Source organism: Drosophila busckii, chromosome 3L, assembly GCF_011750605.1.
Source record: "Drosophila busckii strain San Diego stock center, stock number 13000-0081.31 chromosome 3L, ASM1175060v1, whole genome shotgun sequence".
Taxonomy (NCBI): Eukaryota; Metazoa; Arthropoda; class Insecta; order Diptera; family Drosophilidae; genus Drosophila; species Drosophila busckii.
Window position 1 is genome coordinate 5,813,583 of NC_046606.1, and position 25,399 is coordinate 5,838,981.

General features: G+C 48.3%; 3 protein-coding genes across 10 annotated transcripts; all 3 read left to right on the forward strand.

Moving 5' to 3' along the window:
• Positions 1–248: 248 nt before the first annotated feature.
• On the forward strand, positions 249–17,441 carry LOC108599839 (dynein heavy chain, cytoplasmic). 8 transcript variants are annotated; one of them, XM_017986950.1, is made up of 15 exons: positions 249–492; positions 1,355–1,926; positions 1,984–2,818; positions 2,876–3,479; positions 3,535–3,640; positions 3,883–3,921; positions 4,082–4,237; positions 4,289–8,338; positions 8,428–8,454; positions 8,526–9,678; positions 9,737–11,845; positions 11,993–12,188; positions 13,304–13,421; positions 13,477–17,084; positions 17,144–17,441. In XM_017986950.1, the coding sequence occupies exons 1-15, from the start codon at positions 249–251 to the stop codon at positions 17,307–17,309; spliced, it is 13,983 nt and encodes a 4,660-aa protein (XP_017842439.1). In that variant the 3' UTR covers positions 17,310–17,441. The 8 variants fall into 8 exon arrangements, with proteins under 8 accessions (XP_017842439.1, XP_017842438.1, XP_017842441.1 ...); XM_017986949.1 differs by lacking the exon at positions 11,993–12,188 and adding an exon at positions 12,772–12,970; XM_017986952.1 differs by lacking the exon at positions 8,428–8,454.
• A 770-nt stretch (positions 17,442–18,211) lies between these two features.
• Positions 18,212–19,529, forward strand: LOC108600802 (uncharacterized oxidoreductase YjmC). Its single transcript, XM_017988585.2, has one exon. The coding sequence runs from the start codon at positions 18,311–18,313 to the stop codon at positions 19,499–19,501; it is 1,191 nt and encodes a 396-aa protein (XP_017844074.1). The 5' UTR covers positions 18,212–18,310; the 3' UTR covers positions 19,502–19,529.
• A 452-nt stretch (positions 19,530–19,981) lies between these two features.
• On the forward strand, positions 19,982–22,057 carry LOC108597948 (platelet glycoprotein V). Its single transcript, XM_017984563.1, has 5 exons — positions 19,982–20,649; positions 20,704–21,014; positions 21,075–21,223; positions 21,273–21,532; positions 21,588–22,057. Exons 1-5 carry the CDS (start codon positions 19,982–19,984, stop codon positions 22,021–22,023), a joined length of 1,824 nt encoding a protein of 607 aa, XP_017840052.1. The 3' UTR covers positions 22,024–22,057.
• Positions 22,058–25,399: the final 3,342 nt, after the last annotated feature.

Consider the following 25,399-nt stretch of genomic DNA (forward strand, 5'->3'; position numbering starts at 1 on the left):
TAGCAGCGTTGCCACTTCGTTCAAGCGGCTTTTCAGCACGTGCACTTCTTGGCGGCAAACGTTTCACACGCACTGGCAACCTCTAAAACAGAGTTGTAGCTTAAAGCTTTTACAACTAACTGGCCACGCTGAACTGCACTTATGCAGCCATATTTTTTCACAGGGCGTAAAACATAACTTAGCAGTGTGAAAATTTTCAATTGGAACAATTTAATTGTGCAAATTCGTGCGAAATATAGTTGGAAAACATGGGTGACTCGTTGGACAACACCGACACATCGGTGGATCCAACTGTGAACCTATCTATAGCCAACTACGATGCTTTTGCAAATTATCTTCGCAAGGCGGTGACCATTCTGCTGCCTGAAGAAGATGTAGTGCCAGAGTCGCTGAATAACGCCCTGGACGATCCAGTTAACCAGGATACTATTCGCAAGTTCCTCTCCGATCCCCAAGTGCAGGCGTTGTATGTGCAGCGAAATTGCATTAAAGGTAAGCCGAAAAATATTTGTTGCGCTGGCAGCTTTTTTTCACACTGCACAAAATGGCGTCATCTGCTGTGCAAAAAGTGAAAAAAGCCTGCACGTGATATTGCATTGTATGAAATTGACATGTTTTATATAAAACAAGCATAAAAATTTAACTAAAAGTGGATGGACTACGCAACAAATTTGTTAAAAATCAATTTGCTATATTTGTTGTTATTTTACAACCGGTTTCTGCGCATGACATCACGCCAGCTGAATCATTCAGCTATCAAAATACAGGTTGCTTCATGTGGAAAGCAGCTGACGTCACATACCCAAATCCAATAGAATAGTCTGTTGCTTGCTCATTGTGACGTCACAAGCAGAGCGAATCTACAGGGTGGGTCAATCTTTGTAGTTACTCACCCTGAGAAGAGGAAGAGCTGCGCAGAGAATCAAACTGTTGCTCTGTTAGTGTGACCAGATATATTTCACTTTGCCGGTTGCCGGCTTGTTTATAAACAAATATCAGCTGTTTTTAATGAGTTTGTTTGCGGAAGCGACCTTGAGCTGTGTTTACACATTGACTGGTGACTTTGAACGTTGCCTCGCATCAGGGTCAATCGCTCTGGGAGCAATGTACGCTCAAGGTCCAGACCTTGAATGCGTGAAATTTCGAAGGTTTCACCTTGGCCGTTGAAATTTCGAAGGCTATCACCTTGATACTGAATGAGTGTCATTGCCATTGTGACAACTGGCGGCCAGATAATGTTTAAGCATTGAGCGAATTGTGGGTGAAGGTGGTAATGGTGGCGATAGTAGCTTATAGATTGTGATTGACGTAAGCAAATTGACTAATGCTTGTGCTATTTGCTTTATTGCAACAGAGGATAGCGAACCGGCGACTGAAAGCGAGGAGGAGAAGGAGCAGGTGACTTACCAAATCAGCAACGATGTGCATTTTACCAACAGCCGCATGGCCTCCCTGGCCTGCATTAAGCGCGGCGTGGTCGTCGAAGCTGATAAGTCTATACACTCGCAATTGCGTTTGATTAACTTTTCTGATGGCTCGCCATATGAGACGCTGCATGCGTTCATCAGCAAATCCCTAGCACCGTATTTCAAGTCCTACGTGAAGGAGTCGGGACGCGCTGATCGCGATGGCGATAAAATGGCACCTTCAGTGGAGAAGAAACTGGCAGAGCTGGAGATGGGCTTGTTGCATTTGCAGCAAAACATTGACATACCAGAGATTACGCTCATAGCGCATCCAACTGTTAACCAAGTTATCAGGTCGTGCGCCGATGAGAACCGCAAGGCCAAGGTGCTCGACTTTGGTGACCGCGTGGAGGACTCTTCATTCCTTAACCAACTGCAGAACGGTGTCAATCGCTGGATTACCGAAATCAAAAAGGTGACCAAGCTGAATCGTGATCCCGGCTCAGGCACTGCGCTGCAGGTAAGTGTTATACATTCTTATGTGCTTTGGCAGTTGCTAATCCTTGTACCTTTGCAGGAAATATCGTTTTGGCTTAATCTGGAGCGCGCCTTGTATCGCATACAGGAGAAGCGTGAGTCTCCAGAGGTTGCCTTGACACTGGACATACTCAAGCATGGCAAACGTTTCCATGCCACTGTGTCCTTTGACACGGATACTGGATTAAAGCAGGCTCTCGCTACTGTAGCCGATTATAATCCGCTTATGAAGGACTTTCCCATCAATGATTTACTCTCCGCCACGGAGCTAGAAAAGATTCGACCTGCTGTGCAGCAAATCTTTCTGCATTTGCGCAAGGTGCGCAACACCAAGTATCCCATACAGCGCTGTCTTAAGCTCATCGAGGCTATCTCTCGTGATTTGTCTCAGCAGCTGCTTAAGGTCTTGGGAACGCGTCGTCTCATGCACATACCCTTTGACGAGTTTGAGCGTGTGATGAATCAATGTTTCGAGATCTTCAACTGCTGGGACGATGAATACGACAAGTTGCAGGGTTTACTCCGCGACATTGTCAAGAAGAAGCGCGATGAGCATTTGAAAATGGTCTGGCGTGTATCGCCGGCTCATAAGAAGCTGCAGACGCGCATGGAGCATATGCGCAAGTTCAGGCGTCAGCATGAGCAACTGCGCACCGTTATTCTGCGCGTGTTGCGTCCCACCAAGCAGGCAGCCAATGATGATAACAATGCTGTAGAAACCAAGCAGCCCTATAGCCTGGATGCGGCTGATGCCAATGCTATTGAGGAGGTTAACTTAGCCTATGAGAATGTCAAGGAGGTGGATTGCCTGGATATAACCAAGGAAGGGTCAGAGGCCTGGGAAGCTGCCGTAAAGCGCTACGAGGAGAAGATTGGTAAGCAGATTGCATTACATTTCAAATAAAATTTATTTACATTCTGTTTGTTTGCAGATCGTGTTGAGACACGCATTACGGCGCATCTGCGCGACCAGCTGGGCACAGCCAAGAATGCCAACGAGATGTTCCGCATCTTCTCACGCTTCAATGCATTGTTTGTGCGTCCGCATATACGCGGCGCCATACGCGAGTATCAAACACAACTTATTCAACGCGTCAAGGACGATATCGAGGCACTGCACGAAAAGTTCAAGGTGCAGTATCCGCAGAGCAAGAGCTGCCGCTTGTCCTCGGTACGTGATTTGCCGCCTGTGGCAGGTTCCATTATATGGGCGCGTCAGATTGACAACCAGCTGACCATGTATCTCAAGCGTGTGGAGGATGTGCTTGGCAAAGGTTGGGAGACGCACATTGAGGGCCAGAAGCTAAAAGCAGATGGCGATAGCTTCCGTGCCAAGCTGTCCATTGCGGATGTGTTCCACGAATGGTCGCGCAAAGTGCAGGAGCGAAACTTTGGCAGCACTGGACGCATTTTCACCATTGAATCGACGCGTTCACGCATTGGACGCGGCAACGTTTTGCGCTTGCGTGTCAACTTTTTGCCAGAGATCATTACGCTGGCCAAGGAGGTGCGCAATATAAAGAATCTGGGATTCAGGTGAGTGAAGCAAGTTTACGCTTGCAAGCGTTTTTTAAACTTGTTTGCTTTACAGAGTGCCGCTAACCATTGTGAACAAGGCGCATCAGGCCAACCAGATATATCCCTATGCTATATCCTTGATTGAGAGTGTGCGCACCTATGAACGCACGCTGGAAAAGGTAAGAAGCATTGGCTTATATTCATAATAAGCACACATCAAACACTTACATCAATATATCCAACATCACTGCTCGTTTTGATTGCCTCGCTTTGGTCCTTGGCGTGCAGCTAATTTTTATTCACACTACACAACATAAACATAGTTTACAAGCCAATGCATTACACCATCACTTCACTCTCATAAGCTTAGACCGTACATAACTCTAGTTATATCAATCCAACGAACCTTTCTTTCATGCAGCTTAATAATAGGAGTCTAGCACTTAATTCAGTATTCAAGGTAGAGTCCACTGTGCCCCAAAAAACCAAAAAAAAAATAGTATAATGCTACCATAGTTCTTATTATTCTTGTTGTTCAACTCCCGCATGCATTTTTTGAAATCCACTAGAGTCCAACACTTAAATTTACACATGCTAATAGAATTTTATATGTTGCACAGATTGAAGATCGCGCTAGCATTGTGCCACTCGTGGCTGGACTACGCAAGGAGGTTTTGAACTTGGTCTCCGAAGGCATTGGCTTGATCTGGGAGTCCTACAAGCTGGATCCGTATGTGCTGCGCTTGTCTGAATGCGTAACGCAGTTCCAGGAAAAGGTAAGCTGCTAAAATATTTAAAAGTTCATATTTATTAAAGTTTATGTACAGGTCGATGACTTGCTAGTTGTGGAGGAGCAGCTGGATGTGGATGTGCGCTCGCTGGAAACCTGTCCTTATAGCGCTGCCACCTTTGTTGAGATTCTGTCAAAGATACAACACGCCGTGGATGACTTATCGCTGCGTCAGTATTCCAATTTAAGTGTTTGGGTAACGCGTCTGGATGAGGAGGTGGAGAAGAAGCTTGCCTTGCGTCTGCAGGCGGGCATACAAGCCTGGACAGAGGCGTTGACGGGCAATAAGAAAGAGGTAGACACTTCTATGGACACAGACGCGCCAGTTCAGCCCACGCACAAGTTGGGCGGTGAGCCGCAGATTCAGAATGCAGTGCATGAGATACGCATCACCAATCAGCAAATGTATTTGTATCCATCTATTGAGGAGGCACGCTTCCAGATTATGCAGCAGTTCTTTGCCTGGCAGGCTATCGTCACCTCGCAGGTGCGTCTGCAGAGCACACGTTACCAGGTGGGATTGGAGAAGCCTGTGTCGCAGACCTATCGCAATCTGCTGGTCAAACTGCCTGAGGGCAAGATCTTGGAGAATGCCTATGGCGCCATTGACAACAAGGTGAGCGAGGTGCGCAACTATGTGGATGAATGGCTGCGCTATCAGAGTCTCTGGGATCTGCAGGCAGACACGCTCTACGGTCGCCTGGGTGAGGATGTCAACCTATGGATCAAGTGCTTGAACGACATTAAGCAATCGCGCACAACCTTTGACACGTCGGATACACGTCGCGCCTATGGCCCCATTATTATTGACTATGCCAAGGTGCAGGCCAAGGTCACGCTGAAGTACGACTCCTGGCATAAGGAGGCGCTGGGCAAGTTTGGCACACTGCTGGGCACAGAGATGACCACATTCCACTCTAAGGTGTCCAAGTCGCGCACTGATTTGGAAATGCAGAGCATTGAGGCTGCCAGCACTTCGGATGCTGTAAGCTTCATTACCTATGTGCAGTCGCTGAAGAAGGACATGATTGCCTGGGACAAGCAGGTCGAAGTGTTCCGCGAGGCGCAGCGCATTCTGGAGCGTCAGCGCTTCCAGTTCCCCAACAACTGGTTGCATGTGGACAACATCGAGGGCGAGTGGTCTGCCTTCAATGAGATTATCAAGCGCAAGGATACAGCTATACAGACGCAGGTGGCCAGCTTGCAGGCCAAGATTGTGGCCGAGGACAAGGCGGTGGAAACACGCACTGTGGACTTCCTTAATGACTGGGAAAAGACCAAACCCACTGGCGGCAAGATACGTCCAGATGATGCGCTACAGCAGCTGCAAATCTTTGAGAGCAAATACTCGCGACTCAAGGAGGAACGCGACAATGTGGCCAAGGCCAAGGAGGCGCTGGAGCTGCAAGAGTCTGCCGTGCCCAACAACAGCGCTGAGCGCATGAATGTTGCCCTGGAGGAGTTGCAAGATCTACGCGGCGTCTGGGGCGAGTTGAGCAAGGTCTGGACACAGATTGATGAGACACGTGAGAAGCCTTGGCTGTCGGTGCAGCCACGCAAGCTGCGCCAGCAATTGGAAGCCATGATGGCACAGCTCAAGGAGCTGCCCGCGCGTCTGCGCATGTACGAATCCTACGAGTATGTCAAGAAGCTTATTCAAAGCTACATCAAGGTTAACATGCTGATTGTGGAGCTGAAGTCGGATGCACTGAAGGAACGCCACTGGAAGCAGTTGACCAAGCAGCTGCGCGTCAACTGGGTTATCTCTGATCTAACGCTGGGCCAAGTGTGGGATGTGAATCTGCAGAAGAATGAAGGCATTGTCAAGGACATTATACTGGTGGCTCAGGGTGAAATGGCGCTGGAGGAGTTCCTCAAGCAGGTGCGCGAATCCTGGCAGAGCTACGAACTGGACTTGATCAACTATCAGAACAAGTGCCGCATCATACGCGGCTGGGATGATCTATTCAACAAGGTCAAGGAGCACATTAACTCTGTGGCTGCCATGAAGCTGTCGCCTTACTATAAGGTGTTTGAGGAAGAGGCACTCACCTGGGAGGAGAAGCTCAACAAGATCATAGCTTTGTTTGATGTTTGGATTGATGTGCAGCGTCGCTGGGTCTATCTCGAAGGCATCTTCTCGGGCAGCGCGGACATTAAAGTGTTGCTGCCAGTGGAGACGTCACGCTTCCAGAGCATTAGCTCTGAGTTCTTGGGTCTGATGAAGAAGGTATCCAAGTCGCCCAAGGTAATGGATGTGCTCAACATTCCCGCAGTGCAGCGTTCGCTCGAGCGTTTGGCTGACTTGCTGGGCAAGATACAAAAGGCGCTGGGAGAGTACTTGGAACGCGAGCGTACTTCCTTCCCACGCTTCTACTTTGTGGGCGATGAGGATCTGCTGGAGATTATTGGCAACAGCAAGAACATTGCGCGTCTGCAAAAGCATTTCAAGAAAATGTTCGCCGGCGTTGCTGCCATTTTGCTAAACGAAGAGAACAACGTCATCTTGGGTGTATCCTCTCGCGAAGGCGAAGAAGTGCACTTCATCAATCCCGTTTCGACTGTGGAGCATCCCAAAATCAACGAGTGGCTGTCGCTGGTGGAGAAGCAAATGCGTTTCACCCTCGCCTCGCTCTTGGCGCAAGCTGTGCAGGACATTAAGCAGTTCCGTGATGGCAAAATTGATTCCGAGAAGTACATGGAATGGTGTGACAAGTACCAGGCACAGATTGTAGTACTCGCAGCGCAGATTCTCTGGTCTGAGGATGTGGAGGCTGCTCTGCAGCAGGCTTCCGAGAGCAACAACTCCAAGCCCATGCAGCGCGTCCTGGGCAATGTGGAGAGCACTTTGAATGTGCTGGCAGATTCGGTGCTCATGGAGCAGCCACCGCTGCGTCGCCGCAAGCTAGAGCACTTGGCTTCGAGCTTTGTGCATAAGCGCACAGTGACTCGTCGCCTCATTACCAATGGCGTCACTTCGCCCAAGTCCTTCCAGTGGCTCTGCGAAATGCGCTTCTACTTTGATCCACGCCAGACTGAGGTGCTGCAGCAACTGACCATACACATGGCCAATGCGCGCTTCTTCTATGGCTTTGAGTATTTGGGTGTGCAGGATCGTTTGGTGCAGACGCCACTCACGGATCGCTGCTATCTGACCATGACGCAGGCTTTGGAGTCACGTCTGGGCGGCTCGCCCTTCGGCCCCGCAGGCACAGGCAAAACAGAGTCTGTCAAGGCTTTGGGTAATCAACTTGGACGCTTTGTGCTCGTCTTCAACTGCGACGAAACGTTCGACTTCCAGGCCATGGGTCGCATCTTTGTGGGTCTGTGTCAAGTAGGCGCCTGGGGTTGCTTCGATGAGTTCAATCGTCTGGAGGAGCGCATGCTCTCTGCCTGCTCGCAGCAAATTCAAACCATACAGGAGGCGCTCAAGTATGAAATGGACAGCAACAAGGAAAGCATCACCGTCGAGCTGGTGGGCAAGCAAGTGCGTGTGTCACCCGACATGGCTATCTTCATTACCATGAATCCTGGCTACGCCGGTCGCTCCAATCTGCCCGACAATTTGAAGAAACTGTTCCGCTCATTGGCCATGACCACGCCAGATCGTCAACTGATTGCTGAGGTCATGCTGTTCTCGCAAGGCTTCCGCTCTGCCGAGAAGCTGGCCTGCAAGATTGTGCCCTTCTTCAAGCTCTGCGACGAGCAGCTGTCTAACCAGAGCCATTACGACTTTGGTCTGCGTGCTTTGAAGTCTGTGCTAATCTCAGCTGGCAACGTCAAGCGCGATCGCATCATGAAGATTAAGCAGGCGCGTCAGCATGACGAGCACTTGGATGAGACTGCGGTGGCTGAGAATCTGCCAGAGCAGGAGATACTCATACAGTCGGTGTGCGAGACGATGGTGCCCAAGCTGGTCGCCGAGGATATTCCGCTGCTCTTCTCGCTGCTCAGCGATGTCTTTCCCAATGTCAACTACACGCGTGCCGAGATGCAGGGCCTGAAGGAGGAGATACGCAAGGTGTGCCAAGAGGACTACTTGGTGTGTGGTGAGGGTGATGAGCAAGGTGCCGCCTGGATGGAGAAGGTGAGTTTGAAGCCGCATGGCTTAGCCTTAGTTTAGTTAACAATCAAACATATAATTAATTTAATTACACACACGCTTACTAATCACAGGGACTCGGCTCCACATGGGTCGACAAAGTAACTAAACACAGCTCCAAAAATTAACTTTTAGTGCAGTTATTAATTCCTCTTCTTTAATTCCACGCCAGGTGCTGCAACTGTATCAAATCTCCAATCTCAATCATGGTCTGATGATGGTGGGTCCTTCGGGCTCTGGCAAATCCACAGCCTGGCGCACGCTACTCAAGGCATTGGAGCGCTTCGAAGGCGTTGAGGGTGTGGCGCATGTCATTGATCCCAAGGCCATATCCAAGGAGGCTTTGTATGGTGTACTGGATCCCAACACACGTGAGTGGACCGACGGTTTGTTTACGCACATTCTACGCAAGATTATTGACAATGTGCGCGGTGAGATTAACAAGCGCCAATGGATCATCTTCGATGGCGATGTGGACCCAGAGTGGGTTGAGAATTTGAACTCTGTGCTGGATGATAACAAGCTGCTGACGCTGCCCAATGGTGAGCGTTTGTCACTGCCGCCCAATGTGCGCGTCATGTTCGAGGTGCAGGATCTGAAGTTTGCCACTTTGGCTACTGTGTCCCGTTGCGGCATGGTCTGGTTCTCGGAGGATGTGCTCTCCACAGAGATGATCTTTGAGAACTATTTGTCGCGCTTGCGCAGCATTCCGCTGGAGGATGGCGATGAGGACTTTGTTGGCGTTATGAAGCCCGCCAAGGACAAGGAGGAGGAAGTGTCGCCTTCGCTGCAAGTGCAACGTGACATTGCCATGCATCTGCAGCCGTTCTTCTCCGGCGATGGCATTGTGGTGCGCACACTCGAGTACGCCATGGAGCAGGAGCACATCATGGACTTTACGCGTCTGCGTGCTCTGAGCTCGCTCTTCTCCATGCTCAATCAGTCGGCTAGAAATGTGCTTACATTCAATGCTCAGCATCCCGATTTCCCCTGCTCAGCAGATCAGCTGGAGCACTATATACCCAAGGCATTGGTTTACTCCGTGCTCTGGTCGTTTGCTGGCGATGCCAAGCTCAAGGTGCGCATTGATCTGGGCGACTTTGTGCGTAGTGTAACGACTGTGCCGCTGCCAGGAGCTGCCGGCGCACCCATTATTGACTACGAGGTGAGCATGAATGGCGAGTGGGTGCCTTGGAGCAACAAGGTGCCAGTTATTGAGGTGGAAACGCATAAGGTGGCTTCGCCGGATATTGTGGTGCCTACACTGGACACAGTTCGTCACGAATCGCTGCTCTATACTTGGCTGGCGGAGCACAAGCCTTTGGGTGAGTATTTGAAGTTCGTAGCCACAGCTAAACATATATTGATATTAATCGATTGCAGTGCTCTGTGGTCCACCTGGCTCTGGCAAGACCATGACGCTGTTCTCTGCGCTGCGCGCTCTGCCCGACATGGAAGTTGTGGGCTTGAACTTCTCGTCGGCCACTACGCCGGAGCTGCTGCTGAAGACCTTTGATCATTATTGCGAGTACCGCAAGACGCCCAACGGCGTGGTGCTCTCACCCGTGCAGATTGGCAAGTGGCTGGTGCTGTTCTGCGATGAAATCAATTTACCGGACATGGACTCGTATGGCACGCAACGTGTCATCTCTTTCCTGCGCCAGCTGGTGGAGCACAAGGGCTTCTATCGTGCCAGCGACCAGGCTTGGGTGTCGCTGGAGCGCATTCAATTTGTTGGCGCCTGTAATCCGCCCACAGATCCGGGACGCAAGCCGCTCTCGCATCGCTTCCTGCGCCATGTGCCCATCATCTATGTGGACTACCCAGGAGAGACTTCACTCAAGCAGATCTATGGCACCTTCTCGCGTGCCATGCTGCGTCTAATGCCCGCTCTGCGTGGCTACGCCGAGCCGCTGACCAATGCCATGGTCGAGTTCTATTTGGCATCGCAGGATCGCTTCACACAGGACATGCAGCCGCATTATGTTTACTCACCACGTGAGATGACACGCTGGGTGCGCGGCATCTGCGAAGCTATTAGACCGCTGGATACGCTGCCAGTGGAGGGCTTGGTGCGTCTCTGGGCACACGAGGCGCTGCGTCTGTTCCAGGATCGTCTGGTGGATGACACTGAGCGTCGCTGGACAAACGAAAACATTGACTTGGTGGGACACAAGCATTTCCCTGGCATCAACCAGGAGGAGGCACTGCAGCGTCCCATACTCTACAGCAACTGGCTGTCCAAGGACTATATGCCTGTAAATCGCGAGGAGCTGCGTGACTATGTGCGTGCGCGCCTCAAGGTCTTCTACGAGGAGGAGCTGGATGTGCCGCTCGTGCTGTTCGACGAGGTGCTCGACCATGTGCTACGCATTGATCGTATCTTCCGCCAGCCGCAGGGACATTTGCTGCTCATCGGTGTCTCTGGTGCAGGCAAGACAACGCTCTCGCGTTTTGTGGCCTGGATGAATGGCCTGTCCATCTTCCAGATCAAGGTACACAACAAATACACCAGCGAGGACTTTGATGAGGATCTGCGCTGCGTGCTGCGTCGCTCTGGCTGCAAGGATGAAAAGATTGCCTTCATATTGGATGAGTCTAATGTCTTGGACTCGGGCTTCTTGGAGCGCATGAATACATTGCTGGCCAACGGCGAGGTGCCTGGTCTATTCGAAGGCGATGAGTACACCACGCTGATGACGCAATGCAAGGAAGGTGCTCAGCGTGAGGGACTCATGCTGGACTCCAGCGATGAGCTGTACAAATGGTTCACGCAGCAGGTGATGCGTAATCTGCACGTGGTCTTCACCATGAATCCATCCACGGATGGACTGAAGGATCGCGCTGCCACATCGCCCGCGCTGTTCAATCGCTGCGTGCTCAATTGGTTTGGCGACTGGTCTGACTCAGCGTTGTTCCAAGTGGGCAAAGAGTTCACTACGCGCGTGGATCTGGAGAAACCCAACTGGAGCGCACCAGACTTTTTCCCCTCGGTCTGTCCATTGGTGCCGGCCAATCCCACACATCGCGATGCTGTCATCAACAGCTGCGTCTATGTTCACCAGACTCTTCACCAGGCCAATGCACGCCTGGCCAAGCGTGGTGGACGCACAATGGCGGTCACTCCACGTCACTATCTGGACTTTATACATCACTTTGTCAAGTTGTACAATGAGAAGCGCAATGATCTGGAGGAGCAGCAGCTGCATTTGAATGTGGGTCTCAACAAGATTGCCGAGACTGTGGAGCAGGTGGAGGAAATGCAGAAATCGCTGGCGGTGAAGAAACAGGAACTGCAGGCTAAGAACGAAGCAGCCAATGCCAAGCTGAAGCAAATGTTCCAGGATCAGCAAGAAGCCGAGAAGAAGAAGATTCAATCGCAGGAGATACAAATTCGTCTGGCCGATCAGACAGTGAAGATCGAAGAGAAGCGCAAGGACGTCATGGCCGATCTGGCCCAGGTGGAACCTGCTGTCATCGATGCACAACAAGGTAAGTCGATCAGGCGCCAAGCTGAAGCTATGTCTATGCTATGTCCACAAAGCTCTTGTCTAAGTTTAGTTTATAATATTATAACTTATATTTAAATGACAAAAACAAAAAAACAACACACACAAACACACACGCACCTACGTATAGCTGTTAGCTCGATTAAAAAGAAGCACCTGGCCGAGGTGCGTTCCATGGCCAATCCGCCGGCGGTTGTGAAGCTGGCACTGGAGTCGGTTTGCGAGCTGCTCAATGAGAGTGCCACAGACTGGAAGGCCATACGTGGCATCCTCGTTAAAGACAGTTTCATATCCTCGATTGTTAACTTGGAAACTGATAAGATCACGTACGCAACTATTCTCTATCTACCAATCTCACAATATCAGATATAACCATCACTCCGCACTCATTAAACACACTCATCCGATTAGGCTCGAAATATAAATATATCCATATCTGCGGTTGCTGTGACGTAAATGTGAAACTAATTGGCTAAACTCAAATCACCATTTCGAATATATAAATAATTCATACAAAACCCAGTTTTATATATTCGAAAAGATATATATATATATACTCGATTATCTAATACTACTTACACACCCAAACAAACACACACATGCATACGCAATGCACTGGCAAATATATTAAATTATGATAAACTTAATATAGATCTATATAAATATATATATATAACCAATGTAAAAACGATCTAATCGTTGTGTGTTCAAATTCTAAACTAAGAAGATTTGAAATCATCTATAAATGAAGCTAAAGGATATGGAGCAGCAGAGTTTAGATTTACTTTAGCTTTGTTAGCTATAGTCGTCAAGTTAACTTAATTGTAACTAATTTAAATTAACATTTAGTGCGCTAAGCGTTTAATACAACTCTGTTAATCCTTCATGTAAATCTGATGATTCCCATAGCGGTCAAGTCGATACGCAAACAGCAGCTCGTTGAGGTGCGCACAATGGCGAACCCACCGTCGGTGGTTAAATTGGCACTTGAATCGATCTGTCTGCTGCTGGGCGAAAATGCAACAGATTGGAAATCCATTCGCGCAGTGATAATGCGTGAAAATTTCATTAATTCAATTGTATCTAACTTTGGTACCGAGAACATAACGTAAGCATGAAAACAAATTCCAAACATTTTTCTTTAGTTCTCGATTTGTTACTTAATTTTGTTCTTTTGTTTTTGAAACCCTTTTGATCTTGTTGTTTTTATTTCGTTTGTTGAGCGTAGCGTTCTAGTAGTTTGATGCTGTAATTATTGTAAATATTTAAACTTATTTTAAATTAATACTGGTTAATTGGTTTTAATAATTTTGCTCAATTGGTTATTGGTAAACATTTGCATATAAAATAACAAACTGCTTTGCTTGCTTAACTTCATAAAAAAATAATAACATTGAAAACTTGCGTTTATAAAAATAATTAATATGCAAATCATTGACAGCGATGAGGTGCGCGAGAAGATGAAGTCCAAGTATCTGAGCAATCCGGACTACAACTTTGAGAAGGTTAATCGCGCCAGTATGGCCTGCGGTCCTATGGTTAAGTGGGCTATAGCTCAGGTAAGTAGCTGCTGCTAACTATTGCTTAAAGCTTTGCTAATTTATTGCTTTGCAGATTGAATACGCTGACATGTTGAAGCGCGTGGAGCCGCTGCGTGAGGAGCTGCGTTCACTGGAGGAGCAGGCAGATGTTAATCTGGCTAGCGCTAAGGAAACCAAGGATCTGGTGGAGCAACTAGAGCGCAGCATTGCTGCCTACAAGGAGGAGTATGCTCAGCTTATTTCACAAGCTCAGGCCATCAAAACGGATCTGGAGAATGTGCAGGCCAAGGTGGATCGCTCGATTGCGCTGCTCAAGAGCTTAAACATTGAACGCGAACGCTGGGAGTCCACCAGCGAGACTTTCAAGTCTCAGATGTCCACCATCATTGGCGATGTGTTGCTGTCAGCTGCGTTCATTGCCTATGGCGGTTACTTTGACCAGCATTATCGCCTCAATCTGTTTACCACCTGGTCGCAGCACCTGCAGTCGGCCAGCATACAATATCGTGCGGATATAGCGCGCACCGAGTACTTGTCCAATCCGGACGAGCGTTTGCGCTGGCAGGCGAATGCTTTGCCCACTGACGATCTCTGCACGGAGAACGCGATTATGCTCAAGCGCTTCAATCGCTATCCGCTCATTATCGATCCTTCGGGTCAGGCAACTACCTTCCTGCTTAATGAGTATGCTGGCAAGAAGATTACCAAGACTTCGTTCCTGGACGATTCGTTCCGCAAGAATCTGGAGTCGGCGCTGCGCTTTGGTAATCCATTGCTGGTGCAGGATGTGGAGAACTACGATCCTATATTGAATCCAGTGCTGAATCGCGAGCTGCGTCGCACTGGCGGACGTGTGCTCATCACGTTGGGCGATCAGGACATTGATTTGTCGCCCTCGTTTGTCATCTTCCTGTCGACACGTGATCCTACTGTGGAATTCCCACCGGACATATGCTCCAGGGTTACCTTTGTCAACTTTACTGTGACGCGCAGCTCGCTGCAGTCGCAGTGCTTGAACCAGGTGCTCAAGGCCGAGCGTCCGGACATTGATGAGAAGCGCTCGGATCTGCTGAAGCTGCAGGGCGAGTTCCGCTTGCGTTTGCGCCAGCTGGAGAAGAGTCTGCTGCAGGCGCTCAACGATGCCAAGGGCAAGATTCTGGACGACGACTCAGTTATCACCACGCTGGAGACACTGAAGAAGGAAGCCTATGATATTAACCAAAAGGTGGATGAAACGGACAAGGTTATTGCAGAGATTGAAACTGTCTCCCAGCAGTATCTGCCTTTGTCGGTGGCCTGCAGCAGCATGTACTTCACCATGGACAGCCTCAACCAGGTGCACTTCCTCTATCAGTACTCGCTCAAGATGTTCCTCGACATTTTCTCCACGGTGCTGTACAACAATCCACGCCTCGAAGGACGCAGCGATCATTCGGAGCGACTGGGCATTGTCACTAGAGATCTGTTCCAGGTGTGCTACGAGCGCGTGGCACGTGGCATGTTGCACAACGATCGCTTGACCTTTGCTCTGCTCATGTGCAAGATTCATCTGAAGGGCACAGGCGAGTCCAACTTGGACACCGAGTTCAACTTCTTCCTGCGCAGCCGCGAGGGACTGCTGGCCAACCCAACACATGTGGAGGGTTTGAGCGCCGAGCAGATCGAAGGCGTTAATCGCCTGGCTACGCGTCTGCCCATCTTCCGCAAGCTGCTGGAGAAGGTCAAGGCCATGCCGGAGCTTGGCGCTTGGCTGCAGCAGAGCTCTCCGGAGCAGTGTGTGCCGCAGCTGTGGGATGAGTCCAAGGCGCTCAGCGCCATCTGCAGCTCAGTGCATCAGCTGCTGCTGATTCAAGCCTTCCGACCGGATCGCGTCATTGCTGCTGCCCACAATGTGGTCAACACCGTGCTGGGCGTGGACTTTATGCCCAATGCGGAGCAGGAGCTGGACTTTACCGCCGTTGTGGACAAGCAGCTCAACTGCAATACGCCCGCTTTGCTTTGCTCCGTGCCTGGCTTTGATGCCTCTGGACGCGTGGATGACTTGGCTGCCGAGCAGAACAAGCAAATCTCCAGCATTGCCATTGGCTCCGCCGAAGGCTTCAACCAGGCCGAACGCGCCATCAACATGGCCTGCAAGAGCGGCCGCTGGGTGCTGCTCAAGAACGTGCATCTGGCGCCGCAGTGGCTGGTGCAGCTGGAGAAGAAGCTGCACTCGCTGCAGCCGCACTCGGGCTTCCGTCTCTTCCTTACCATGGAGATTAACCCGAAGGTGCCAGTGAATCTGCTGCGTGCTGGACGCATCTTTGTATTTGAGCCACCGCCAGGCATACGCGCGAATCTGCTGCGCACTTTCTCCACCGTGCCGGCGGCACGCATGATGAAGACGCCCAGTGAGCGTGCACGTCTCTATTTCCTGCTCGCCTGGTTCCATGCCATTGTGCAGGAGCGACTGCGTTATGTGCCCCTGGGCTGGGCCAAGAAGTACGAGTTCAATGAGTCGGATCTGCGCGTGGCCTGCGATACGCTGGACACTTGGATCGATACCACTGCAATGGGACGCACCAATTTGCCACCAGAGAAGGTGCCTTGGGATGCGCTGGTCACACTGCTCTCGCAGTCCATCTACGGCGGCAAGATCGACAATGACTTTGATCAGCGCCTGCTGACCTCGTTCCTTAAGAAACTCTTTACGGCGCGCAGCTTTGAGGCGGACTTTGCCTTAGTGGCCAATGTGGATGGCGCCTCGGGTGGACTGCGTCACATTACCATGCCCGATGGCACGCGTCGCGATCACTTCCTCAAGTGGATCGAGAATCTAACCGATCGCCAAACGCCCTCTTGGCTGGGTCTGCCCAACAATGCCGAGAAGGTGCTGCTGACTACACGCGGCACGGATTTGGTGAGCAAGCTGCTCAAGATGCAGCAGCTGGAGGATGACGATGAGCTGGCCTACAGCGTCGAGGAGCAATCGGAGCAATCTGCACAGGCTGCAGTAGCGCGCAGTGAGGATGGCCGTCCATCCTGGATGAAGACGCTGCATAACTCGGCCACCGCCTGGCTGGAGCTGCTGCCCAAGCAGCTGAACACGCTCAAGCGCACAGTGGAGAACATCAAGGATCCTCTATACCGCTACTTTGAGCGTGAGGTTACTAGCGGCGCGCGTTTGCTGCAGACTGTCATCTCTGATCTGCAGGATGTGGTGCTGATTTGCCAGGGTGAGAAGAAGCAGACGAACCATCATCGCTCCATGTTGTCGGAGCTGGTGCGTGGCATTATACCCAAGGGCTGGAAGCGCTACACTGTGCCCGCCGGCTGCACTGTCATCCAGTGGATCACTGACTTTAGCACGCGTATCCAGCAGCTGCAGAAGGTCTCGCAGCTGGTGTCGCAGGCAGGCGCCAAGGAGCTGCAAGGCTTCCCCGTTTGGCTGGGCGGCTTGCTCAATCCGGAGGCATACATCACTGCCACCAGGCAGTGCGTGGCACAGGCTAATAGCTGGTCCCTGGAGGAGCTCGCTTTGGAAGTAACCATTACAGATGTGGGACTGAAGACAGATCAGAAGGATAGCAGCTTTGGCGTCACAGGATTGAAGCTGCAGGGCGCGCAGTGCAAGAACAATGAGCTGCTGCTGACCTCCACCATAATGATGGATCTGCCATTGACCATACTGAAATGGATTAAGTAAGTAGTGCAAGTACCATTCAAAAAGAATCCTTTACTAATTTATTATTGCTTTAAAGGATCTCTTCGGAGCCACGTGTCAGCAAGCTCACCTTGCCTGTCTACTTGAATTCCACGCGTACGGAGCTGCTCTTTACCGTGGACTTGGCTGTTGCCGCTGGACAGGATCAGCATAGCTTCTATGAGCGTGGCGTTGCTGTTCTCACCTCTACTGCTTTGAACTAATTGCTTAGCATATAAATTATATTTATAACCAATATATATCCACTCTATAATGTAATCCTTAACAGGTTTTGAAAACCTGCCCATATTAATCACCAATTTTCCATTTTAATTCAAAAATATATATTTCATTTCTAACCCTCAAATAAACGTTTTTTGCCTCATAGCAAATAGTAGCCCCTGTGGGTATGCAATGGATTTTGAAGCCAAAAAAATGCAGTAAAAAATTGGCCCAAATCATAAAATCTATGTTTTCTCCTAAACTATAAGGACAATTCGAATGTCCTTTGGCCAGTTGATAGTCCTCTTTCATAAGCATCGATTGGCACTAGTTTCGTCATGAACCTGCAAAGGATACGGGAGATACAGGCATTTTTCTGTATACAGAAAATGCTGTTTAACTCAGCTCCTGTAAGGATTTTCGTCCTGTAAGTTATATATTCTGAAAGCTCTAAAGGAGCACTATACGTATGCCAAATAACAGCCTTGTAGTCCTTGTAGTTTGCGAGAAAAAGGACAACTTGTGTTTTTTGGCCACTTTTTGCGACCCATGAATTTTTTTCAAAATATTTTTTGTGCAATTTTGAAAATTCTTGAATGCAGTTCCTTTGCAGGTCCTTTTCGAATCGGAAGGATACCGAAGGAACAAGAGCTAAAGTGCCATTAAATTTAGCCCTATAAAATGTAAACAAAAGAAGACTTAGGCAACGAACTCGATAAATTTTTATTGGTGACATCCTGCATATACTGGGATGCAGTTCAATAGATTCGATGAACAGGATTACAAAAATGTCAGTTGTATTAGAATTGTAAGGATAACGGCGGAGCTGACGCTAGGTCCTTGCTCTTCTATAAACTGCCGACTATGCACATTTATAAATATTTAATAGAGAATTATTTATGTTTTTGAAACTAGGTCGTCTTTGATTTCAAAACATTGTTAAAAATGTTTAAATGTACATACTTAACTAAGCAAACTTATAACATAACTTATATATAGCAACATGTTTAGGAAGCTCGCTGTGCTGCATCTTTCGCCCAGATGTTGGTTATCCTGCCAGCGTTCAGCCAGCAAGCGTATTCCGCTGGAGGATCCGGCAATCAATATGCAGACCTCGCTGGTGCTCATGGATGATGCGCGTCGTTTTATACACGACTGTCTGCGGCGTGTGGGCGTGCCCGTGGCCAAGCTGCGCTGCATCAGCGATGTAATCCTGGCTGCTGACTATAGAGGCGTCTACGGCACCGGCATTAATCGGCTTGAGCTGTATTTGCGTGATATAAACCAACGCTATTGCCGCTACGATGTGGAGCCACAGATAATAAGCGAAACGGTAGCTGCAGCTCATGTGGATGGCAAGAATGCCATAGGTGCGCTGGTGGGCAACTTTTGCATGGATCTGGCCGTGGAGAAAGCAAAGAAGGCGGGCATAGGCTTTGTGGTAGCGAAGCGCTCGCATCACATTGGTCTGGCCGCTTGGTATGCCTTTCGTGCAATGGCCCAAGGCTTTATTGGTCTGGTCATGTCCAATGCGGCGCCCATGATGGTAGCGCCAGGTACGCAGACGTCCACGCTGGGTGCCAATTGCCTGGCCTTTGGCGCCAAGGGCAAGCAGTCGCATATTATGCTGGACATGAGCACAGCCATGAAGGAAGTGGGCGCCATTGAGTGGGCTATGATGAAAAATGAGCATATACCAGATAATTGGGCAATGAATGATTGTGGCTCACCTACCTGTTTTCCCAGCTTGGCTCTGGCGGCTCAGCGTCTGTATCCTGCGGGCGAGCATAAAGGCTATTGCCTGTCGGCCATGATTGATGTTCTATGTGGCGTCATGTCGGGCGCTAATTATAGCACACGCATTCCACGCTGGTGGGCCGAGTGTCAGGGTCACAGTCCCGACCTAGGATTGGTTATGCTCGCCATAGATCCTGCAGTGTTTGTGTCGGACTTTGAGGGACGCCTCGACGACTTTTGTGAACGCATTACCAGCAGCTGCCCAGTGGATGAAAATTGTCCAGTAAAGCTGCCCGGCGAGCTGGAGAAGCAGCATATGTACTATGTGGATGATTTGCGTGCTCTGCCGTATCCCAATGTGCTGCTGTCCAAGTATAAGTCAATTGCGGACATGCTATGCGTGGAGCCACTCAAATTGTCCTTTGAGTGCAAGATTAAAAAGAAGGAATGCGATTAAATAAGCAATAAATATAATAAACGTTATTTAAAGCGTGTTATTGAATTGCTCTAGTAGCGCCATCTATCGTTAAATTCAATGGGAACAGTTTATAGTGGGGGTTGAAATTTAAAGGGTAGTTAACAAAGCAGGGAATTTCTTTAAGGGCAGTTACTTTCAAGGTCTGGCAGCGCTTTTCATTTCGCGCATGATTTGAAATTCATATTTTAAGCTTGAAATCTAGATTAGACAAATTAAGTGTTCCTATTCAATTTGCAAATCAGTTTGCATCAACGCTATTCCATATTTTTTTATTGTTTATATGCATTTTATTGCTTGTCGCTTGAGCTTGAATGTCTTAAGTGGAACCTGCTGTGCTTTGAGCTACTTAAAGTAATTGCTGCATGCAAATTTCTAAAGGCAAATTAAGCAAATTAAGCAGCAAATGAATTGGACCTAGGCCGCTATATAAAGCGCAGTCGGCTGCGATTCGCTTTAATAATGTCAAAGTGGATTTCAACTTGCCTGCTGTGGCTGCTGCTCAGCTCTGCGCTGCTGCAGGCGCAGCTGCTAAAGGACATGCAGAGCCTGGAGGATTTTCGTCAGCGCTATCTACAGCCGCTTTTTGCTACTGGCACGCGCAATTGCTCCATCAATGCCTGCGAGTCGCTGCGCATCGTTTCACAGCTGCTGATACTGCTGAAGACGCTGCCCAATGTTGAAGCGGCAGCTGGCCGAGCTGCAAGCAAAACAATTATGGGACATGCAGAGGCTGTCAGTGGCAGCGAAGCGAGTGTTATCTTAAACTTACCCGAGTTTGATAAGCGTGTGCGTCAGATCGAGAGTCGTCTGCGTTCGGTGGAGCAGCCAGTGTGGCATTTGGCCACGGGCAGTCAGCTGGAGTGGAATCACTGCACCTCGGGCATTTGTCGCTGCAATCCGGACACCAAGAGCTTCACCTGTTGGAATACGAATCTCAAAACTGTGCCTGTTACCCAAGTTATACCCATGAATATGGTGGCCATTGATCTGTCGCGCAATGCGCTGTCCACTTTACACAAAGATACATTTCGTGGTCTGACGCTACTCAAGGAGCTGGACTTGAGCAACAATGTGCTGGACTTTTTGCCGTTTGATTTATTTCAGGATTTGGACAGTCTGCTGCAGCTGTAAGTAGACTCAAAGTTTAGCATTAGCATTTTAGCTTGACTGTGCCTTGATAGTCGCATACAAAACAATCAGCTGGAGGACATTGATGCGCGCACTTTCTGGAAACTACGCAATCTAAATTTGCTTGATCTGAGCCAGAATGATGTAACGTTGCTGCCCGAGTCTGTTTTCTATCATGCTCAGCGTCTAACTGTTATCAATCTAAGCGATAATCAGATTACAAACTTTCCACCAAACTTGCTGCGCGATCAGCTGCTGCTGGAGGAGCTGGACATGTCCAGGAATCGCATAGAGACGCTCGCATCGGGCAGCATGCGCTACATGACAAAGTTGAAGACTCTAGACTTTGGCTGGAATCAAATTGGCAAGTCTAACAATTGTAAAAATTAAATTTAATTGCATGTTAATTTACTTTTCGCCTCAGCTAAGATCGATGATGACTTCTTTGAGGGTTTGATCAGTCTGCGCAGTCTAATGTTGCACAATAATCGCATTACCACTTTAAGTGGCAACATCTTTAGCAGACTAACTAATCTGTATACGCTGGATTTGACTATGAATCGCATTAGCCATGTAAGTTAAACAGTTAGCAAGTTCAGTAACAATTCTTGCTTGTCTACAGATTGATGGCCGCACCTTTGCCGAGCTTAAAAGTTTGAATGAGCTGCTGCTCGGCCAAAACTCGTTGTCCAGCATACCCGCAGATTTATTTCTCAATGCCAGCGCTTTGACTCGTCTAACGCTCTTCAGCAACAATTTGACTACACTGGAGGCCAATGACTTTGAGGGCTTGTCCAGCCTGCGCATACTAATGCTGAACAATAATGTGCTCAAGTTCTTTGATGCGCGCGCCTTTCAGCCGCTCAGCCAACTGGAGAAACTGTAAGTTCAACACACTGAGTTATAAGCGCTCGCTGCTGATGCATTTGCTGTTCAGCCGCATCGATTCCAACAAGTTGATGTATTTGCCACAAGGCGCGCTGCATGGGCTGGATAAATTGCTGGCCGTTAAGCTGGACAAGAATCCGTGGCACTGCGACTGTCGTGCTTTGTATTTGGCGCGCTGGATACGCGAGTTTGTGGCCAAGCTGTGGGATGGCCAGCAGCCCATGTGTCGTGGTCCTGGCGATCTGGGCGGGCATGAGGTTGGTTTACTGCGCTATGATGATCTCTGCGATGGGCAGTGGGCCAGCATGTTGTCGCTCTCACCGCGTTTGCCTGTGAGGAAGCATCAGATTTCCACACCAATGAACTATACGGACTACTTTAATTTGTATTTGAAGCATATTTACAACTCGACGACGGATGAGGAGCTCAAGGGCGCCGAGATAACCAATGTGGCTATCAAAAAGGTGCAGCAGCTAGTCGATTAAATATAAAGTTTAAACATAATTGTTGCTAGCCATGTTAAAGTGAGCGAGCGTGGACTTTTATTATTAATTTTGCTGTACTCAAGTGTGAGTTGGGGCCAAAGTTATGGCCATGTCTCGCGTGCTGAGGCTTTTAGCTATGTGTCTATGTCTAGCGCAAGCTTTTTACCTAACCAATTTATTGCTTCCGCTTTGTGTGTTGTGTCTCACACTCAAACTGAAACTCAAACTCGAGCTGAGCCTCCACCTGGTGGCTACGGTGGCTTCGTTTAGTTTTTTGCAAGTTTTTACAGCCGCTTGGCTTGTCCTTGCAATTTCCATGTGTTGACATTGCGCCAGCCTGGTCGCCCATTCACTTTTCCTACTTCCCACCTTGCGCTTTTGTTGGCGCCGTTTGCTTGCATGCAGACAATAAATGCATTTTATACTATCAAATTTGCAAGGCAAATATACAAAAAAAAAAAAAAAAAGAAAGCAGCAAACAGTAAAGAAAACAAGTTTGTGTACAGACGCCCCCATTGTTGTTGTTTGTTGGTTATATAGGGAGCGCTGATTGCCTTAAAAGTGTCAACCCTTTTTCTTCCTTAGCCTTAGCCCCACACACACACACAGCAGTTTAACAATATGTAATCATATTTTCTTTTTCCCATTCTTGTTTTTATGAGGAACGCACGCGTTTACGCTCAGTGTGAATCTTTGCTATCAGCCGCATCTGTCTCTCGGCCTGCTATTGTTGCTGGCACTGGGCTTTGCTTAAGGCGGAAGTAAAAGGATTTGAATTGCCTGCCTGCCCGCCCCCTCGACTCGACTTGACTCTGTCGGCATCTAAAAAAAAAACACACCCCTTAATGTATGTAAATTCCCCAAAGTTGCAAATCCTTTCTGTCATGCCGCCGCCTGAAGTAAACAAAGCCCAAAGCTGCTTCCGTGTTGAAAAGCAAACTTAGCCAAGTTGCAAACCAGCCAAGACACAAGACGAGCTGCCATGAAATTTCGCTAAACTAAAATTTGGCGTTTTGCCAACTTCAACATACTCAACTGTTGAGTTTGACTCCAACATGTCCAACGTCTGCTCTTGAGTCTTTATGCTCAAGGCTCAATTTCAATGCACAGGCGCGCTCTTTATTCCGCATTTGTGCTCTTCTATAGCTGCTCGGCTTTCGTCTCATTTGCCGATGCCAATTGACACACTGAACTCGGCTTTGCAGTCGGCTTTGGCTTGACTTGGCTGCTGCTGTTGGCACTACTGCTCTTGTTTTTTGGTTGGTCAACAAAATTTAGGGTGATTTATATGAAATTTAAAATGATTTTGCAGTTTTTCTTTTTTTATTGTGTAAACTGAAACGCTTTGAATGTAACTCAAAATTAAATGCAAATTTTTAGGCACATCAAGAGAGAGAGAGTGTGGGGAAGAGCGAGCGAGCGAGCGATAGAGAGCGTGTCTTAGCCCCAAGGAGCAGTTGAGTTGAGTAGTACGTGGCCATGCCCTGACCTAAGGCAATGCTAGGCAAGCCGCAACAAAAATTTGACTATGGCAAATTCACTTAGACGAGGCAGCTCTTGTGCTCGACGCTGCCGTTGCCGTTGCCCTTTTCCACCAACTTTCTTTTTTCAGCACACAAATATATATGTATATGCATATTTAGCACATGCTAAAGGCAGCATAGAAATTGCGGTTGTGTGTGTGAGTGTGTGTGTGTGTGTGTTTGGCTGCCACTTTGGCTATGTGTGCTACAACGCATAAAAATGCGAGTGTTTGTTTGTCTCTACTACACACACACACACACACACACATGAACACACTTACATGCGTGTGTATAGTGAGTTGGTTTTCGTGGCATTTTGGTTAGCTATAGCTGAGTTGGCTGGCAAACGTGGCGTATACTTAATTCGGTTTATGCTCGAACGTGTCGCCCATTATTCTTATGACGACTACTGCAGCAGCAACAGCAGCAGCACAGCCAACGCTACGATGTGTAAAATATGCTGTGTGTACGCCAATGCTGATTAGATATACAGACAGTCGGACAGACGGGCAGACAATTGACACTTGGCAGTCTAAACAATTAAAATTTGGTTTGCCAGCTGTTTGATTTGCACTACAACAGCGCAAAATGAAAATGAAAATGCAAATGAATCAAAATATATATATCTATATTGCCCATTGACCTTATTGAGCGCTCAGCTCTGTGCTTATAAAAAGAATTATGCTGTTGGGGGGTGGCGCCATAAGCTCTTCACTCTCCACTCATTGCCATCGATTTACACCTGGGCACAAGTTTATTTTTTTCCTTTTGCTGGTGTCTCGGTCAGCGCTTTGTGGCTCTTGGCTCATAATTTTTATGACCTATTTCGTGTGCAGAGCACTGTGAACTGTGTCGGTTTCATGTCTAAAGTCCAAGAGCTAAAGTGGCAACTTTTAATTTCAATTTTTTATTACTTCAAATCTGTTTTTGGCCTGAGCTACCTTTTTTTTTTTGGTTTCGTTGTTTTCGGGTTGAGCAGCAGCAACTTTTTTGTGGCGTTTTAAATGCCGCAATGAAAATGTTCTAACTCGTGCTCGCCTTTTTTATATTATATTCCTCAACTTTCAACAGTCGTCGTCGCAGTCTGTGTGGCTTATTTTTTTTTTTGTTCAGCTGGCCAGCCAACCCGTGGGCAACATTTATTGGCTTTGGCGACAAATTTTTATTGCCCAGTTTTAGTTTTCGTTCTGCGGCTGCATATGGCGCTGATTTCATGTCACCTACTAGGACGAGCGAATTTTCTATCTCTGTCTCACTCACTCTTTGCTATTGTCTATTGTACACTTTACTGTTGTGGGAGTTGGCAGCAAAGTTTCCGACGCCAATCTGCGGGTCTAATCACATTGCCAAACGCTGGCGTTAACCTTTGGATTACGTGATGCATTTCTTTTTTCCTCAAGACCTTTTCTCTGTCTTGGGCTGCGGCATTTTGATATATAGTTCATTTCACTTGACTGCCCACAATTTGACTGCTGAGCTGATGTGGGTGTGTCGTTGTCTGTGTGTGTGTGTGTGTGTAGCTAAGCTTTGGTTTATATTTTTATTTCAACTGTAGGCACAGTGGGCATAAGCGCAGCGCTTCTCTAGCAAAAATAATCTAAATGTGACTTGCTTAAAAATAAAAAAAACTTACTTAGCAACAAGAACTTAAAAGCTCAGCAGCTGTTAAGCTTTGTCGCTCTCTTGCTCTGACTTAAATATTGAACAATGAACGGTTTGCTTTATTTTATTTTCGTGCATTGCGCTCTTCACTTTTTCAATGGCACAATTAACTGTTCTTTTGCTTTTATTCTCTGCTCAACGCGTGCGGTTTAATTATTCGCTTGGCTTTGTTCTTTCGATCATTGTTTACT